This window comes from Pelophylax lessonae (assembly GCF_965119305.1).
Source record: "Pelophylax lessonae genome assembly, chromosome: 13".
In the NCBI taxonomy this organism is placed as follows: domain Eukaryota; kingdom Metazoa; phylum Chordata; class Amphibia; order Anura; family Ranidae; genus Pelophylax; species Pelophylax lessonae.
Window position 1 is genome coordinate 142,680,687 of NC_138780.1, and position 20,378 is coordinate 142,701,064.

The 20,378-nt window shown below is 42.3% G+C and overlaps 1 protein-coding gene across 1 annotated transcript in view; it reads right to left on the reverse strand.

The window, feature by feature from the left end:
• Nucleotides 1–317: 317 nt before the first annotated feature.
• LGALS3 (galectin 3) overlaps nucleotides 318–20,378 on the reverse strand; it is a 28,463-nt gene continuing 8,402 nt past the window's right edge. Inside the window, exons 2-6 of the mRNA XM_082242763.1 lie at nucleotides 12,253–12,273; nucleotides 10,755–11,204; nucleotides 10,550–10,638; nucleotides 6,187–6,352; nucleotides 318–508 (exon numbers count right to left, since the gene is read on the reverse strand). Of these exons, the coding sequence (XP_082098889.1) occupies nucleotides 353–508; nucleotides 6,187–6,352; nucleotides 10,550–10,638; nucleotides 10,755–11,204; nucleotides 12,253–12,270 (879 nt within the window). The 5' untranslated portion in view covers nucleotides 12,271–12,273 and the 3' untranslated portion in view covers nucleotides 318–352. The remainder of the gene's footprint in view (nucleotides 509–6,186; nucleotides 6,353–10,549; nucleotides 10,639–10,754; nucleotides 11,205–12,252; nucleotides 12,274–20,378) is intronic.

Consider the following 20,378-nt stretch of genomic DNA (forward strand, 5'->3'; position numbering starts at 1 on the left):
TGTGGTGCATAACTAGCACATTATGAAATTTGTTCTCCTGGTGGTGAACATTTAGAATTTTTTTCTTCAACAGAGTTTAATTCTGCTTTAAGATGTGAAGCAGTTCACCTTGTTAGTTATCCTATTCCTATGAAAACTCCTGCGCAGGTATTATGACACTGCTGCTCAGCCAACAGAGGGGTCATGTCCAATATAAATAAAAAATAGTCTGACACAGCTAAAAGTTTATTTTTTTTATTGGTTTCTACTAATGAATTTTTTTTTTCCAATATACACAAATAGTCTTCATATAAAAAGTAAAGACAAGCCATGTTTTTTTACACGATTCAGTGACTGCAGTTTGCGAAAAAGATTACATCATGCCTACAGTAGCCCCATTCAAGGTGATGTCCCCACCAATGACCACGGCTCTAATCAGTTGGAAATCTCGGTTTCGGTGCTTATACTGGAAGAGGTTTTCATTGTTGACAGCTACGCTATATTGTTCTGGTTCAACAAAGATTTTCACCTGGAAAAAAAAGGAATTACAAGTCAAAATCCACAATGGAGAAAGGGAGAAGTTTATTTGGAGTCTTCAGTGTGGTACCACAAACAATCCTCTGCTCACTTTCATTTACCAAGATTCATCCTGCTATAACACCAACTATTCAGGAGCAACAGTTACCACTGGAAAGTTTAATGGCTATATCACAACATCACTGCAATCTATGATTTTAGAAAAAACAAATTTGGGGGGGGGGGGGGGTTTGTGCATTTGATGAGAAATGGGCCCACTGTTGCGATTGTGCCTCACATGCTTATGAGTGGGCTGCTTAACAATGGTATTTGGGGCAGGGATTTTTTTAGTCTTTTCATATAGGAAAACATACAATGGGGTATCCATAATATTTTACCTCTGCTCACTGTGCTGCTACTGCGGCACAGTGGCTCGTTATCGTCTGGCGACGTAGACCTACGTCACCAGACATTCCCCTCCCTCGGCCACGCGCGCGCGCCGCCGGAGGCTCCCTCCTGCTGTATTCAGTTACAACGGGAGTCGGGACAGGGGAGGAGCGGCGGTGATCCTAAGTGACAGGCAGGGTCAGATTGCAGGGTTCAGCATAGCTGAACCTGCGATCTGTCCCTGTGTCACTCAGTCACCTCCCCCCACACACGTCAGTAAGCACCAGGCATGCATTAACCCCTCCCTCTCCAATAAAAATTAACCCCTTCCCTGCCAGTGTCAGATCGCCGCCATTACTCGTTAAAAAAAAAAAAAAAAAAAAAACACAACACCAAAAATTACAGAAATCTTTCCCTTCGTTAGTAAACGCAATAACTATTGCGCAAACCAATCAAAATATGCTTATTGCGATTTTTTTTACCAAAAATATGTAGCAGAAAACAAAGTGGCCTAAAATTTGATTTTTACATTTTTTTTGGGAGGGAATTTTATATAAAAAATGTGAAAAATATTGTTATTTTTTCAAAAAATTGTCACTCTTTTTTTGTTTATATGCAAAAAAAAAAAAAAAAAAAAAAAAAAAAAAAAAAAAAAAAAAAAAATCGCACAGGTGATCAAATACCACCAAAAGAAAGCTCTATTTGTGGGGGAAAAAAAAGGGCGTCAATTTAATTTGGGTACAGCGTCACACTACCGCGCAATTGTCCGTTAAATTAACGCAGTGCCGAATTGCAAAATATGGCCTGGTCAGGAAGGGGGTAAAATCTTCTGGTCTTAAAGCGGTTAAAAATAAGCTCATTGAGAATTTTTGTCGGGACATGTAGCTAAATACATTTTGGCCTAAATATAGGACAAAAATTGAATATATTGGATATTTTTTAACTGTTAAATTAGAAAAATAGTTATTTTTTCAAAATTTTCGCATTTTTTTATTAATATCGCAAAAAATAAAAAAAATCGCAGAGATGATCTAATACCACCAAAAGAAAGCTCTGTTTGTGGGAAAAAAAGGACGTAAATTTAGTTTGGGTACAGCGTTGCATGACCGTGCAATTGTCAATTAAAGTCGCACAGTGCCGAATCGCAAAAAGTGGCCCAGACGTAAGACAGCAAAATCCTCCGGTTGTAAAGTAGTTAAACAGCCCCCTCCTCTAGTGCAATGCATGTGCAAGGATATAAAGATGTACATTTGAGTTACAGCCTGGGAAAATTTCAGCATGACAATACCATCTTTATAGAAGCCCCACAGCAATGGTAACCTACTGACATCACCAGCCACAACAGGACTGATGTCTGAGTATCCGACATGACAGCCAACACAGTTGGATATCAGCTCTGTTCCTCCATAGAAGGAATCAACTCGACTTATGATTAACTATGATGGCCTCAAATGAGTGTAGATGAGTCAGAAGTCCAACCTTATCATACCTACTAGCCTCTATTTTGGTGTGTGGCTTTATAGAATGGCAATGCCTCATTAATAAGGGTCTTCCAATATGTCAATGAGGGTGCCTCAGCTTTCTTCCAATATAAAAGAGTTGCTTTACGTGCATAAAATATAGTGATAGACAAGTAAAGTCCTCTGCGCCCTAAGGGGTGCCAATTCGTCCAACAGAACAAGTAAACACCCAACAATGGTCGAGGGTACGCTAAGAGCTGTAATAACTTCAAGAGCCTGGACCACCACCTGCCAGAAGAGCTGTATGAGTGGGCATTGCCAAAATATATGGTCAAAGTCGACTGAAATCCTAGCAATGTCAACAGTCTGCTGAATCAGAAACATAAATCCTGGCCAGGGTGTAATAAATCCGATTAAGAATTTTGTATTCAATGAGACAAGTCCTTGGAAGACACCAAATGTTTAAAAAGGGCAATCCCACATGTCAGTCATCCCAATCATCACCTTGAAAACTGGCTATCACAGACATCCGCCACTCCCTACACTTTTCAATAAATGTAGGTCTAACCGCAAACAGTTCTCTATAAACTGCGGACAGCGTCTTAGGGAGTTGTTCCGTTACCAGCAAGTGCTCCAGATCTGAGGATTGGATCAGTAAAGCGGTGCTTCCAAACTGGGAACAAAAAGCATGACGCAGTTGCAGGTAGCGGAAAAAATACCAATTGTGAAGTTGAAATTTAGATTTGCGTTCAATAAATGTAAGTAGTTGCCTGCTTACTACAATATCCTTTAGATGCTTGACTCCCTTCTCTGCTCACACAATGGGATCCTGTATTGTGACAAAATGGGGCAGATAAGGGATATACCATAGTGGCGTAGGAGAATATTTGGTGCCATCTGGCTGCGCTTAAATATGATATTAACCGCATCCAGACTGCCCGCCGCAGTTATACTGTGGCAGGGCAGCCCTCCTGCGCAAACTGACGTAGGTATACGTCGGTCGTGTGCCTGCAGCTAGGGGGCGCGCGCGTGCCGCCCCACGCTCCCGTCCCCACTCGTCAGTGGGGACTCTGATGCACGGGGCAGGTGGCTCCAAGTGCCGCCTGACACCCGCGATCGCTCCCCGCTGAGAGAAGAACATTCAGCTGTTGTAAACACAGCTGACCGTTCTTCTCTCTGGAATGATCACAGAGCCCCTTTGATCCTTCTATGTAGGATCACAGGTCTCTGATCATTTCACAAGCCCCGCGCCATACAGTTAGAAACACGCCCCTAGGTACACATTTAACACCTTGATCACTTACTGTGTTAACCCCTTCCCTGCCAGTGTCATTATTACAGTAACAGTGCATATTTTTAGCACTGATTACTGTAGTAATGTCACTGGTTACCCCAAAGTGTCAAAAATGTCAGTCAGGGGTCCGATCTGTCCGCCACAATGTCGAAGTCCCACAAAAAAAAAATATAATAAATAAATCGCAGATCGCTGCAATTACTAGTAAAAAAAACACAAAAAATGACAAATCTTTCCCGTAGTTTGTAGATATAATAACTTTTGCGCAAACCAATCAAAATACGCTTATTGCGATTTTTTTACCAAAAATATGTAGCAGAAAACAAATTGGCCTAAAATGTTAAAAAAAAAAAAAAAAGGGGCAAATACTTCCGGTCCAGAAGTGGTTACATTTTTTTTTTTGTTTTATATAACAAACGTGTTATACTTACCAGCTCTGTGCAGTGGTTTTGCTCCTGTGTACATCCGAGGATCGAGAGGGGGGCTAAAGTGACTATTGTGGGGGGGCTGCTGCACACAGAAGGGTTGTTACCTTCAGCCTTTAAGAACCACTTTATTGCACCAAAACCGGTAATACACTTTGTTGTAATGCAGCGCACCACAATGCATGGTAGTGTGTTAATGAACATTGTGGTGTGCCACAGCACAGGTTCGTTGGTAAGGTGTGTTAACAAAGAATGACACCCCAACACACCAAAGTGCATGGCTCACTTCTTCCTGCAACACAAGACTGAGAACCTGCCTTAAAGGGATACTGTCATTATTGGAGGCTGCCATTGCTGACCTCGCCTTTAAAAATGATAGTTTTCAGCCATTCTGATGCTTTGACTTCAGTGCTGCCTGAGTCGCTGTCATGGAAAATGTATAGAGTTAAGGCATGGAAAATGTATAGAGTTAAGGCATTTTAGGCCTTTACAGCATGATTGTTCTGGATCTTTGAACAAAAAAAACATACTGTACTAAATTAAGACTCAGCAAAATATCAAGCAAAGAGGCATGAGGCCTGTAATGGCAGCCCCATACTTATCTTATGACAGTGTATGATCACTGTTAGGGCCAATTTCCATACAACGGCCCCCTATGACACCCCAGCACACTAAGGCAATGCTCCTCTTTTGCACATGCACTGCAGCACATCACAACACATGTACCAGGACAGGTAGCAGGCATTTTTTCCTTCATGCAGGGAATGCATTTATGTACAACTTACAATCATTTTTTTTATTTTGAATAAAGTGGAGAGGGATTACAACACCTGTCAAGTTTTTATTGCTGTCTGTACCCCCATTTCGAGTTGTCCACAGAAAAGCAATAGATGCAAAATTTGCCAATGTGGACACTAGTTCTGGTGGCCTGGAGGTCCCCAAAGAGATTCCCTTAATTTTTAGGGATTTCTTCTAACTTCCTGTTTTGGCTATGGGACAGGAAGTGAAGGTAAATCTCCCCAAACAGACACATATGGAAAAAAAAAAAAACTGGCAGGGGTTATGACCCTCCCTTATCCTATGAAAAAAGTTTTGCCTATAGTTTTTAAAAAAAAAAAAAAAAAAAAAAAAAAAAAAACAGGATTGCTTTCATTGAACAAATGTGTGGTACAATTATAGCAGAAGGAAAGACATGAAAAAACATTCCACCATAGTAACAAAATTACACCATATGGAGGGTGCGTGGTGCACATACAAAGAAAAGTCAGCCAGAAATCAAGGCAGACATAAGAAGCATAAAATGATCCTGAATATGTAACAATAGTATGGATCACCTAAGGAAAAACAAACCGATTCTCAGAATGACAGCCATGGCTGCCAAATCTATTCATATTTCTGAGGATAGTTCCTACTGATATAGGCCAGCTTATACATAGGTAGCACCGCGTTAGTTGAAGATTCCCATGAGGCTAGAGATGGGGGGAGACCCAATTACAAAGAATGCCGTCTTAGCATAATAGAAAGGAAACTATTAGTTTTGTATACCTAGGCCTCTGTTCATTATCCTGAATGCGCAAAAGGGAAAGCTCAGGAGTTACCGGGAGGTCATTGGAGGGACAGCTTTAAACGGGTGTTAATAAGGTCAAAGACCTCCAGCCAGAACTTAAGACCATACTTGAGAGGTCGCTGAAGGACAACAAGACTCCCCTCTGCATAATATCCATAGTGTTTTGATGCCAGGCCACGCCCAAACTTGAGGATCAGGTATTGATCTAAAGTGTAACAGAAGGGGATTCCCCCATAGAGGATTATAGGGAGACTACTGGTTGGGCTTCAAGAACTGCTTCTTGGCCACAGACCAGACTTTAAGCGTGGTTCTAGTAGGAGGAGGGCGTTTTTGCCTGTAGTTAAGCAAAAAAAAAAAAACTTAGACTTTAGTGCTACTTTAAGACAACTAATTGTAGTCAGTTGCAGAACTGTGCAGAGGAGTGGCAGGACAAAATTCTTCAGCTGAAAATGTCTGGATCAAGCAAGGTTAATCTAATTCAGAGATCTTCAGCTGAAACACCATATTCCATGCAATCTAGAAATACATTTTTTAAGCTCTTTTTTTTTTTTTTTTTACCATAAATGGTTGTCCTTTCTTAAATGGAAACTTGGGCGCTGCCCGCTCTTCATTTCCCCACCGACCTTGGAGCATTGAATTGCGCACTATTACGTCCGGGTGCACATCGAAACGTGGATTGAAATGGAAAACAATATCATCTCCTTTTTTAAAATCAAGAGTCCACCTGAAAGATACAGATCATTTTTGAAGTTTTTTTCTCAATACACAAATTGAAGTCAGTTTTAGATCAATGCTGTGATTTCTTTTACATTTTTGAGATAAATGGTTTTGTGCCGTGAAAAAAAAAAAAAAAAATCCATATACCTTGCCAAATATTTATTTGCTGAATCACTTTTTCTGCTAGAGAAAAACACCCCCCTTCACCCTCCTCCCAAGTACAGTATCTATGGTAGCTGGTACAAGGCGGTTATTCACTGCAATCTCTTGCCGGCAACAAAGTTTCATTAACATTAGAGGCACAGAAAATACCCACAGGGATGAAACACGCTAAATGCAAAATACTTCACATTCCTTTAAGTGTTATGAGTGTTAGTTCACCTTTTCAGAAAAAAATGAAAAGCTGATCTCCATACACCCTCTCCATCCAAGCTTTACTTACCCCCGTAGATGCGGAGTTATCAGTGCCCACGTAACTGGTCTAGGGGTCTGAGGATTTGAAATCCTTGCTCTTCTCCCTCTTCCTATGCAGTGCATCCAGGACGGATTCAGAGAAATGCTCTGTGAGGGCCCCAACCAATCAGAATTGCTCTGATATGTCCCAGGATGTATAATCAAAAGCCAATGTGTTTTGGAGATTTAAAGGGTCTCCCTTTAGTATTATTGAATAAAGTGAACAGGACTGATAAAACTGGGGGGGGGGGGGGGGATCCTGAGGGGTTTTGGTATACTATATTACCAAAAGTTTTGGGACGACGGCCTTTACACGCACATGAACTTTAATGGCATCCGAATCTTAGTCAGTAGGGTTCAATATTTAGTTGGCCTACCCTTTGCAGCTATACCAGCTTCAACTCTTCTAGGAAGGCTGTCCACAAGGTTTAGGAGTGTGTCTATGGGAATGTTTGACCATTCTTCCAGAAGTGCATTTGTGAGGTCAGGCACTGATGTTGGACAGGAAGGCCAGCCTCACAGTCTCCGATCTAATCCATCCTAAAGGGGTTTTAATCAGGTTGAGGTCAGGACTCTGTGCAGGCCAAGTCAATTTCCTCTACCCCAAACTCAGACTCATCCGTGTCTTTATGGACCTTGCTTTGTGCACTGGTCCAAATCATTTGGTGGAGGGGGGGATTATGGCGTGGAGTGTTTTTTTAGGGGTTGGACTTCGTCCCCTTAGTTCCAGTGAAGGGAACTCTTAAGGCGTCAGCATACCAAGACATTTTGGACAATTTCATGCTCATGACTTGGAACCGTGGAAACAGTTTGGGGATGGCCCCTTTCTGTTCCAACATGACTACGCACCAGTGCACAAAGCAAGGTCCATAAGGACATGAATGAGAGAGTTTGAGGTGGAGGAACTTGACTGGCCTGCACAGAGTCCTGACCTCAATCGCATAGAACACCTTTGGGATGATTTAGAGCTGAGACTGCGAGCCAGGCCTTCTTGTCCAACATCAGTGCCTCACCTCACAAATGCATATCTGGAAAAATGGTCAAACATTCCCATTGACACTCCTAAACCTTATAGACAGCTTTCCCAGAAGAGTTGAAGTTGTTCTAGCTGCAAAGGGTGGGGATTGCCATTAAAGTTCATTTGCGTGCAAAGGCAGGCACTTTTGATAATATAGTGTATGACCAGTCTAGATTGTGGTTAAGCAGCAGGCTGCCCTACCAAAATACTTCACAAAATGTATCAAAAACGCCAAAAACTTTTTTCATTTTGGATAAAGGGGTGAAGGGTTAGAACTCCGTCAGGTTATTATTGATCTTTCCATTAGAATTGGAAAAATTTGCTGGAAATTCTGAGAGATTATAATTGTCACTAAAACAGGAAAAATGCTGCCTATGCAACTAAAGCTGGCATCCTGCCATCCTGGTTTCTGCCCTGAAGATGGGGGGGGGGGGGGAGGGGAGAGTCTATTTCTGCAAATTCAGTCAGGGAAACCTGGAACAAACATGTTAAAATGTGACTATCCAAACTGCCTTCAGCTTAATGATACCATAATGACTGAAAATGGCTTTATTCAATAGGCTGTGTTAGGAATTGAGGATAGCAACCCACAGTAGCCAACCAGAATGTACACTACTGCAACCAAACCAGTACAAGATGCTTTCTGAATGACCTTGAACTATTTTGTTGGGTACCCTTATGAAGCAGCGGCATCACTGCACATTTTTAAAGCACAGCGGCGGGCTTTACAAATGTACACTGCTAGCCACTGGCTGAATTGGTAGAGCCCAATATAGTACTATGTACCGAAACTACAAAAAAAAAAAAAAAAAAAAAAAGAAGAGGGAAAGCCAAACCATGTGAACCGTCACAATAATGTCTCTTCTCCAATCAGGTAGCTCTCTTTGCTGCATTTAACACCAAAGCCTACATTTTATGAATGGGCTATAAAATGCGGGCCACAATGTGTGCAGCACATTTATAAAGCACTGCTGCACTTTGTGCTTCTCTTGTTTGGAACTAAGCCAAGCCCTATTCATTGTAATTGTAGCACCCTCCTAGTTAGGTGCTATGATGTAGATAGTTTAGTATAGTTTCCTGCTTAACAGGAGACTGGTTGGTAAAACCCAGCAGCTTGTCTGCTTAACAGAAAGCTACAATTGTTTAGTGAGGGTATCCTGTGTGACTCGCAGTACTGCTGTTGCTGTGATTGGCTCCTCTGTATGCAGGCAGCCTTGGAAGGTTCTGGGTGAACAGGAGTGACCCATGTAAATCAGCAGCATGAATATAAATGCAGCTCCAGCCAATTACAGGAGTGGTGCCTCTGAGCATGCTGGGTGCTAGTATTTGTATTCAGTGAGCACATGGGATCTGGGTCTTTTCCTGCAGAGGAGGGTCCAGTTGTGGATGGGGGCTGTCGCCTCTCCCCAGCACAGGCTGCCCTGCGGCCTCACGTGGGTGACCTGAGAGCTGACTGAGGGAGAAATTCCGTGGATCCTGTCTGGTATCACTAAGGAAGGTGACCTACAACCAGGGCCTTTGCGAGTACAGACCCCCTAAAGGGATCCTTGGGACATGTGTTGCTTAAAGAGGAAGTAAACCCTCCTCTGCAAGTTGTACCTATAGGTAAGCCTATGATAAGGCTTACCTATAGGTACTGTAAATATCTCCTAAACTTGTACCGTTTAGGAGATATTTACCTTCGATGCATCCAGTGACGTCACTGGCGCATGCGCTATGAAGGAACGGCCGCTCGTGCCGTTCCTTCAGAGCCCCGTGCCGTGACTGTCGGCTCCCGCGCGCGTGCGCGGGAGTGACGTCAGCGCGGCTCCGGCCAATCAGATGGCCGGATGCCGCGATCCCGGAAGACGGGCGACTAGACATGTCGCCCATCAGAGGTGAGCGGACGGCACGGCGGTGGCTCGTTCTAAGGTAAGTATTTCATAATGAGCTAGTATGCGATGCATACTAGCTCATTATGTATTTCTCTTTCAGGTTGTAAAAAAAAAATCTCTTTAAATCCCCCTCTGGGTGCTAGAAGTCAGCTGCTGGGTGTAAGCTAAACTGAACACAGCCTGGTGTCTTGAAGAGCAGGGTCCACACAATTGCTTTGCAATGGACTTTGCTCAGCTTGCTACACAGTTCTGCTAAGAAAGCTGTCCTCAATTGTGAATAGTTCAATGTTGAGTATCCCACTATATGCTTTCTACTAACCAAGTTCCTAAACTAAAATAAAACAAAAAACACACTACAACCCCTAGACCTGGCTGTGGGAAATTCTGTATGCCTGGCTGTGGTGCTGAATCTGGGGAACATCTAAGTAATATACCAGCGGCTGCTACGAGGGTAGTGCTACATAATGAATCTGGAAAAAAGTGTCAGGAGGAGTAGGAAACCTATCACATGATCTGATCTGGCAAAATCCTTTTCCTAACCAAAAGTGTTCTCTGCAACATCATTCAGGACATTATTAGAGGCCCCTCACTGTGTTCTGCATTATTTTATTATATATATATATATATATATATATATATATATATATATATATATATATATATATATATATATATATATATATACATACATACATACATACATACATACATATACACACACACATACATATACACACACACACACACAAAATGTGAAAAGCACATGTAGCGTGCAGTATTTTCATAGATACATTGATTATAAATCTGACCTGTAAGTTCTACCAAAATGACAGGTGAGGTCATCTCCAACTGCTATTACCTTTTACAATTATTGCTCACCACGCCTTGAATACTCAGCACCAGGCCAGGCATAATTCCAGATGGCATAGGTATCGTATGTGGTAAATTCTGAAACACATAATTGGTTAAGACATGCCGTTGTATCATACAGGTTATAAAAAAGCAAGTCTTAGTGACAGTCATTCAAAGATTTTTCTCAATAGTTGAATTCAATACAAACTCACCAGTGGGCCAGCAGGAGCTGATGGTAAAGGACCTGTCTGACCTGCTGCTTTTGGGTCAGGCTGCCCTGGCACAGAAGCACCTGGGTATTGCTGCCCTGGTGCTGGGAAACCTGGATAGCCAGGAAATCCCCCTGGGCCTGCAGGTGGAAATCCCCCTGGATACTGTTGTCCGCCTTGAGGAAATCCTGGGACCTGCTGTCCGCCTGCAGGAAATCCTGGGACCTGCTGTCCGCCTGCAGGAAATCCTGGGACCTGCTGTCCGCCTGCAGGAAATCCTGGGACCTGCTGTCCGCCTGCAGGAAATCCTGGGTACTGCTGGCCTGGCCCTGGTGCTGGGTATCCTCCTGGGTATGGCTGTCCAGGACCTCCCCATGGATTATTCCAATTCTGACCTTGTGCTTGGTTTGGCTGCCCGCTGGCATTGGTTTGCCCCGATATGGCATCAGTCAGCTGTTGCAAAAAAAAAAAAAAAGGAAAGAAAACTGAAGGCAAAGCATTGATAATATTGAACTACCTATCAGTACAAAACAATAGAGCAGGTTGTTCTGAAATATAACATGAATTCCACTGAGACTGGGGCACAGGCCACTCTGCCTAAAACTGCATTATTCAAGTAGATGTTTGTGTTCCATTTTTTTCTTTATCAGCACAAGGGATGGTACTTTCATTCATTACCTTGTGCTGGGGGTTACTGTATTAGTTTAAATATTTTGTCCTCTGTCCACCCCATCCATCCCCATCCCACAGGGGGGGGGGGGGTAATACAGCTGCTGGGTCTATCATAAACACTCGTCAAGTGTGCCATAGTTGCCTGCCCTTTCCACCCCCCCCCCTCCTCCATTCATACAAACTGTATTATGGCTTCCATGAATGAAAAGTGCTCTATGAATAGAAGAGAAGTCAAAAAATAAATAGGTCAGCCTCCTCCATTCATAAAGTGCTTTTCTTTGATGGAAGTTACAGTACAGCTTCTATGCATGGGGGGGGCAACAGACAAGGCATAGTCAGCACTTTTGCTGAGTGCTTATAACAGGTCTGTATTAATGCCCACAGCACCAGAAGATTATGACTGGGGGGATTATGGGGGAGATCAGAAGACAGAAGATTTCAAAGCAGCAAAAAACCAGCACAAGGGACACTTCTCATTAAAAGTAGGTTCTGTCCCTTGTGCTGAAAAAAAAGTTAACTAAACCTGTGCACATGATTACAGGAGGGGAGAGTGGAATGATGATTCTTCAGTGGGCTGCAGCTCCTTCATTGTTCCATTGGTGTGTCCAGAATCAAGAGAGGGGCCAAATGCAGTCTACTGCCCCTTTATGAAGGCTGTCTTACAGAGTTGAAGCAGATCCCGACACATTGTTCCCAGTACATTTACTATGAATATGGTAATCGTCACTCATTCTTTGGTCCACAACAGTAAATGGGGATCTCACAAACCAGAATCAGAATTTTAATGGTTAGAAGCAGAAAATTTAAAAAGTAAATAATTAGAACTTACGTTAAATTCGTCTGCCATTTTCTGAAAGAAAAAAAAGATATTCTGTATAAGTACACTTAATTTACAATAAAATATAAAGAAAAAAAACAAAGAAAAAACAAGTAGAAGTGATAGCAATTCATTCCTTTTCTATGGAGGTTAGGACCAGTAAGGCCCATATAATATATGACCTTTGATACCTAGGATTTCAGCATGATGATGTGACAACACTGCGCAACTCCAGCAGTTAACCCTACAGAGCTAAGAAAAAGTCTTGTTCCCCTAAGGCAAGCAAGATCAAATCCCTTCCCAGATCCATCTAAATTATTTTTTCTTGCTTTCTTTCTTGCTCTATCTCAGGAAACAGTATATCTCAATGGGGTTACAGCTGGGGTCTCAGGGCTGTAAAAACAGGTGGTTGAGTTTTATTGTCTCCCTAAAACTGGAAAGGCAGCTTGATGGGGTGGTACACATGCCATGGCTGGAATGCTTTGCTTCACGGCCATGGCTAAAATTTTAACTCCTGTTGCGTGCAGCCAGCAGTACCTACACCTGACATGATCGTTCAAGTGAAATGGGGCTGCGACACAACCAGCTTACAACACCTGGCACAGTAAGGCAGGCTTTAAAGGGTAAAACAGTCAAATGCCTCTGGATTTCTTTCCAGGGGGGCAGCAAGGTTGGCTGCAAGTGTAAACTTGGCCTAACTCTCTCTTATAGTGATAGGCATAACAGTAATGGCTTATTTATTTTATGGGCAACTTTCTCTCAATGCCTGGGATAATGATAATTATGGGTTAAAGGGCAACTGTACCCACAGAAATGCCCTTTGTTATTTAGAGTTGAGCCCAGTTGCTCAGATCCCCTGCCATCTTCCCCAACCCCTCGACAATGGTAGGCTTAGAGCTAAGCTAATGTTATCATTGGCCTTGGCAAGGAGTTAGTCCTATGGATTAGAAGGTACAGTGTAGAGATTAGAAAATATAGAGACGTGCCCCCCCCCCAAGCCTCCAGCCATCTGCAGATAACTTAACCTCTCACAGTGCCTCTAAGCTCCCAGAGTGTCCCCCAAACCTCCCACAGTGCCCCCAAACCTACCATAGTTGCTCCCATTCTGCTGAAGTGCCTCAAACTCTACATAGTGCCCCTAACTTATAGTATTGCCCCACAGTACCCCCCCCCCCCAACCTCCCACAGTGCTCCCGAGAGCCCCTACAGAAACATAATTTCCTGCAGGGTGACTGAGTCAGCTGCAGAGTCCCCCAGACTACTTTCCAACCCACATCCCCCCACAGTGACACCCAGCCCCATCCAGAGGCTTCCAGCATTTGAATACTTTTTGCATTCCCATACTTCTGTTGTGTGAGCATAAACTTTGTTACTGTTAAGGCATAGTAAGTTTTGGAAGAATTTACTGTGCTCGGGCTCAAAAAAAGTTGAGAATCGCTGGTTTAGGAATGAAAGTATCATCCTACTGAATGCCAACTACAATTCACTGGAAAATCTGACAGATGGAATATAAACAGAATGCAGAACGCACAGAATCCACGCCACACGGCTACAGAGAAGATTTGAATATGACAATCAGAGCAGTGGAAGTAGGCCGCAGATGTTTTGCATTGATAAACACTGTAGTGAGTCATCACAGGATGGCTCCGGAGCCTGAGGGGAAGGAGAGGTCCTGACTGCTCCCACAGATACTATTGCCAAACCATAGTGAGTGGGAAGGAAAGCTACACCCTCACAACAGCAACGGAAAACTTGTTAAAGGCCATGCTTATTGCTGGGAGAAATCCCTAAACTATTTCAATACTCTTCTCTAAAGGCATGTCTGTATTCCGAATTTTGTGTTTGTGTACAATTTTAGCTGATTCAGGTGAACCAGACAAAATTATAACAATGGGTGGCCCTGACAGCTCTACAAAAGTTGACAAATTCAAAGGAGCTAGACTGAAAACTGTCAGTTGAACAGCACCTGCAGCCACTGTTCAGGTATTCTGACAGCCAGCGCTAGCAGCTGTCAAAATACAATAGCCTGGCAGGGGAGGGATCTGTTAGAATGTTAATGTGGAACTTTCAACAAATCATATTTAAAATTCTAGTTAGAGTGGGGAACATTATAATCTTTGTTTGGTTTGTACTGTTGTGAGAATTTTCCTCCTTACTTCCCGTAATGGGAAGGGTCCTTTCACACGGGCGTTCCGCCCGGTGGACTCTGCTTCGCTCAGCAGGGGATTGATCCCCTGCTCCCCGCTGATCAGGTGGATGACAGGTCCGTCTCCACTTACTGTGCTGAGACGGACCTGTCAGAGCACTGCTCTCCTCTATATGGAGATCAGATAAAAAACGGACCGCCTGTATGTTTTCATCCAATCCCATCCGATCCGCCAGATCAATGGAAAATAGGGTTACTAATCCATCTGGATTTCCCGGACAGGATCGGAGTGTCAGTGGACATGTCACCGCTGAAATCCGCTGCCCCATAGGGGTGAATGGAACATCTGATCAGGTCCGCCTAAAAAACTGACAGGTGAACCTGATCAGAAAACCCATGTTAAAGGGGCCTTACAGTTTCCATTGGATCAGGAGTTGAAGGCAATTGGGACACTTGTTTTAATGCAAACAATACGGGAAGATTTTCATTTACTTTCTGTTGTGTCTCCAGAATAGGAAGTGAGGGAGTGTGCAAGAGAAGACACCAACTGGAATAAAAAACAGAAAGAGGTGCTAACACTTTCCCAATCTCCCCAAATACATCCAAAACTAAAAAGGATTTGGCTGTAGCAACACTTTAATTATACAGTATATTTCGAAAAATAATTGCATTTTCATTGTCTGTGTACTGTGGGAGACAAGATAGTAAATCCAGAACCTGTATTCACTCTAACATTTTAAGTCACAATAAAATAATGGTCAAATAAAGATGAATAAACTGGGTATGTACAGTGCCTTGAAAAAGTATTCATACCTCTTGAAATTTTCCACATTTTGTCATGTTACAACAAAAAAACAAATGTACTTTAATGGGATTTTATGTGATAGACCAACACAAAGTGTCACATAATTATGAAGTGGAAGGAAAATAAATGGTTTTCCAAATTTCTTACAAATAAATATCTGAAAAGTGTGGCGTGCATTTCTATTCAGCCCCCTCTACTCCGATACCCCTAAATTAAAATCTAGTGGAACCAATCTCCTTCAAAAGTCACCTAATTGGCAAATAGCGTCGTCCTGTGTGTAATTTAATCTCAGTATAAATACAGCTGTTCTGTGAATTAGATGTTTGTTAGAGAACCTTAGTGAGCAAACAGCATGATGAAGGTCAAGGAACACACCAGACAGGTCAGGGATAACGTGGAGAAGTTTAAAGCAGGGTTAGGGTATAAAAAAATATCCCAAGCTTTAAACATCTTACAGAGCACTGTTCAATCCATCATCTGAAAATAGAAAGAGTATGGCACAACTGCAAACCTACCAAGACATGGCCGTCCACCTAAACTGACCGGCTGGGCAAGGAGAGCATTAATCAGAGAAACAGCCAAGAGCCCATTGTCACTCTTGTGGGGCTGCAGAGATCCACAGCTCAGGTGGGAGAATCTTTCCACAGGACAACTATAAAGCCTCGTACACACGCAACGATTATCAGCCGACCGATCGTCCCTCTTTTGTCCAGAGTTGTGTTTTGTTGGTTGGAATGTGCTCTAGACTGCACACGAATTTTCTCGGCCAACAAAATTCTACTTCAGAAGTGATGTCATGTGTTGGTTAGTTTTCTTTGTGTTTTTTCTTCACTGAGCATGCCCAGACTTGCTCATCAGATTTTTCTCTGTCAAAATCTGCACTGACTGCACGAAAATCGGCTGTTATGTTGACGGCCAACAAAAATTTTATAGTCTGCACACCAGATTTTTTTCGGCCGAAAAGTCGGAGTTGGTTGTCGGAAGCATCACACTAACAAGCCGAAAATCGGAAGATCGGACGTTGGCCGAAAATTCCCTGCCAATTTTCGATGCGTGTGTACGGGGCTTTAGTCATGCACTCCAGAAATCTGGCCTTTATGGAAGAGTTGCAAGAAGAAAGCCATTATTGAAAGAAAGCCATAAGAAGTCCTGTGAGCAGTTTGTGAGAAACCATGTGGAGGAAGGTGCTCTGGTCAGATGAGACCAAATTTAAACTTTTTGGCCTAAAAGCAAAACACTATGTGTGATGGAAAACTAACACTGCACATCACCCTGAACACACCCTACCCACCATGAAACATAGTGGTGGCAGCATCATGTTGTGGGTATGCTTTTCTTCAGGAGGGACAGTGAAGCTGGTCAGAGTTGATGGGAAGATGGATGGAACCAAATACAGGGCAATCTTAGAAGAAAACCCGTTAAGAGTCTGCAAAAGACTTGAGCCTGGGGCAGATATTCACCTTCCAGCAGGACATTAACTCTATACAGCCAGAGCTACAATGGAATTGTTTAGATTGAAGCATATTCATGTTCTCATGATCATGTTCACAGGCGCTCTGCATTCAGTCTGACAGAGCTTGAGCCATTTTGCAAAAAAAGTATGGGCAAAGTTTTCACTTTTTAGATGTGCAAAGCCATACCCAAAAAGACTTGCAGCTGCAATTGCAGCGAAAGGTGGTTCTACAAAGTATTGACTCGGGGGCAAATGCATGCCACACTTTTCAGATATTTATTTGTAAAAAACTTTTCAAAAAACATTTATCATTTTCCTTGCACTTTACAATTTTGTGCCTCTTTGTGTTGGTCTATCACATGAAATACATTTACGTTTTTTTGGTTGTAACAAGACAAAATGTGGAAAATTTCAAGGGGTATGAATACTTTTTCAAGGCACTGTAAGTGGTCCTTAAATGACAGATCATTTGTGGTACTAAATATCAGGAGTAGACATACTGCACAGGCATCCAAAGTAGTAAAATATCCATTAGATATGTTCTATGTTGGACCCAATGCAAGTCTTCTACTTTACTATTAATCTACAGTGATCCTTTAGAGAGGAACCAAAACTAAATCAGGGAACTGAAAGGCTTATTAGCATAATATAAGGACAGCTGGTACCAGTGATGTCATAGGACATGATAAAACTACAGCTTTTGGTTGAGTAAAAAGAAATTGAGGAAAAAGCAACATTTAATGACAGTGGTGGCATTGGGGGAATCGTTTAGGGACCCTCCTCCTTTACCTATAGTATTAGTGTCCTTCAAGATCCATTACTGCCCATTACATAAGCAATACCTGAAGTACCAGGTGAAAGACCCAGATCCATTACTGCCCATTACATAAGCAATACCTGAAGTACCAGGTGAAGGACCCAGTACCAAAATTCAGGTACCCCCCAATCCATAATCAGCAATTTAGGTGTTAGACACCATGTTCCAGTATGCCTCAAGCCCCATGCAGCAAGAAGATCAACTAAATTACAACCATTCAGAAAGCTCTCCGGGTGTTTCTAAACCACGCTACAGAAAATCCCTTTTGTTCATTGTTCTACAGGCACTCCCATAGTATATTGTGTCAACTGGTTGTTCTTCCGTGCAATTGCGTTTTGAGAATTTAAGCAGACCTATCAAATACTTTTGAAGCAAATGTGTGTGAATGCATGCCTGGCAGTGCTCAAAATAACTCAAAAAATATATTTTTTAATGAAAACTGTAACTGTTGCATGTTTACAGCCACAATTGCAATGCAATACAACATTCATCGGGCTTGTGTTGAATGTAGAGTTCTTTCCAGGGTACTTAAGAGGCTGCTTCATGACACCCTAACCCAGTGATGACGAACCTTGGCACCCCAGATGTTTTGGAACTACATTTCCTATGATGCTTATGCGCTCTGCAGTGTAGTTGAGCATCATGGGAAATGTAGTTCCAAAACATTTGGGGTGCCAAGGTTCGCCATCACTGCAAACCAATCTCACAGTTTTTACATGTGGGCACCTCCTTTCCTCCATGCCTGACTGGCACAGAGACATACGGAATGCTTCAGCCTATTCCTCTTGATGTCTTTTGAGATGAAAGCAAGTTCTCTCTCTCACTATACACAGTGAATACGTTTGTGTAGTAGTAGTTGGCAATAAATGAATGTGGCTTTGCACAGTGGCTTCTTGCTGACTATGCCTGCCACTGTGCACAATGTATTGTAAGCAAAACGTGGTTAAGCAAATTGTACACATGGAAATCTTCAGACTAGTTCTACTACTTATAATAACAAACAAGCGTACTTACAATCAACAGTGTCAGTCATTTCAGAGTTCCAGTAGTGATAAGTTTTATTGATTCATTTAGCTGTATTTGTAGCCAAAAGATAGTTGAAAATGATTGAAAGTGGTTGTAATTGCTTGAAAATGATCTTGTGTAGGGCAGGTATTACAGTGCACAACACGGTCATTTCTCAAAGTAGCTAAAAGCCATAAACCCCTTCTGTTCTACCCCTTTTCCTTTTTAATTTATTCTACAAAAATGGTGAACAAAATAGATGCTGGCAGTAATGGATCAGCAGACCATAAAGAAAAGACAAATCAATCACGAGTGGCTGGGCATTTTTTAGGTAGCTACTACCTACACACTTGCCATGTACAGTATAAGAAATTTGCACATTTAAAACTTTTAATACTAGTACACTTCATAATACTTTGAAGACCAAAGAAGCAAAAATTCTTCAAAAACTCCAAAATATAATTTGTTTGGGTTGCTTTAGCTTTTGAGAATCTAAACTTGCCAAAATGTTTCTAAGGTAACAAGGCTGAAATCCAGGCACTCTTTGGTAACTGTATGTACCTGTGTTAGCTTAGAAATAATCTCTGTGCACCTGTGGAACCCCTTAGACCAGTGATGGCGAACCCATGGCACGCATGCCACAGCTGGCATGCAGAGCCCTCTCTGTGGGCACACGAGGAAGAAGAGCGCACACCACTGACCGGCTAACCTTTACAATGTCAGCAGCTTTGTGGGGGTGCAATAGTGAGCAGGGCATGTAGAAGTAAGCAAAGAGGGGGGGCTTTGGGATGCAGAGGTGAGTAGCTGGGTTGGGGTGGCTGGGAGGCGATGTATCACATTCCCACCCCCGGTATTAACTCTCTGGCACTTTGAAACAGACAAGTTGGTTTTGTGTTGCAGTTTGGGCACTCGGGCTCAAAAAGGTTCGCCATCACTGCCTTAGACCCTGGGTTTAGCCTGTACAAAGGTCAAGGATAAGGCCTTCTATTATCAATGGTCAAATGCCAGAGCCTTTTTTTGAAAATGTAAGTTTTGGAATTTGACAACCAAATGATAGGCGGCAGGACTCCACAATAGCAGGAAAGCTTAACTGTTCGTCAAGTCGCTGTGCTGTTTGTCCAATCTTGGAAGAATATAGGAATTGTATTGTATCAAGTCAGCAGTATGCAGATAACTTTCTTCTTTTTGGTCTTTCATGATGGCGAGCCGGGGCCTGCACCTGTCAGAGACTTGAGTAAACACACCTGAGAAACATTGTTTTCTAAAGAAATGCTTAAAGCCAAAAGCCAGCCCAACTTTTTTTTTTAATGATGTTTAAAGTGGAGAAAACTTCAAACTTTCAGGTTTTTATTTCCATGTGTGACCCTATGTAGGGGAATGCCCTCTTCTTGTTCCTGAGATGCTTGTACAAAAAGCAATGATGCATGCATTCTGGGAACATGGTGATGGTATTAGCCATTCATCAACTTGGGCTAAAGTTTTGGCCTGTCTTTGTCCTGGTACATATTTCTCACTGACCATTGCATATTGACCATTGACCAAAGTTTTGTAAGAGTTTGATGTGACCATACCTAGTATGGTTATGTTAAAATATGGAAAGCTCTTTTTCCATGAGACTAGGGTGTGGCATTTTTGCTCAGAGTAGCCTGTCTTGTATACATAGATAAGATATAAGATGCTAATTTGGCCAAGTGCTTAGAAATTGATAAAGCTTTTTACAGTACAGTTAAAAAAATATTTGAGTTAAGTCAGTTTTAAGAAGATTTTTTTTTTACTGAAGTAGTTACTCCATTTTGATTCTGTAAGTGTTTGCACCATTAATGGGACATCAGATAAGATGGAAAATTCCTGGGTGAAAAACAGAATATAACATGGCGTGTGATGCAAATGGAAATCTTCAGCATGGTGTACC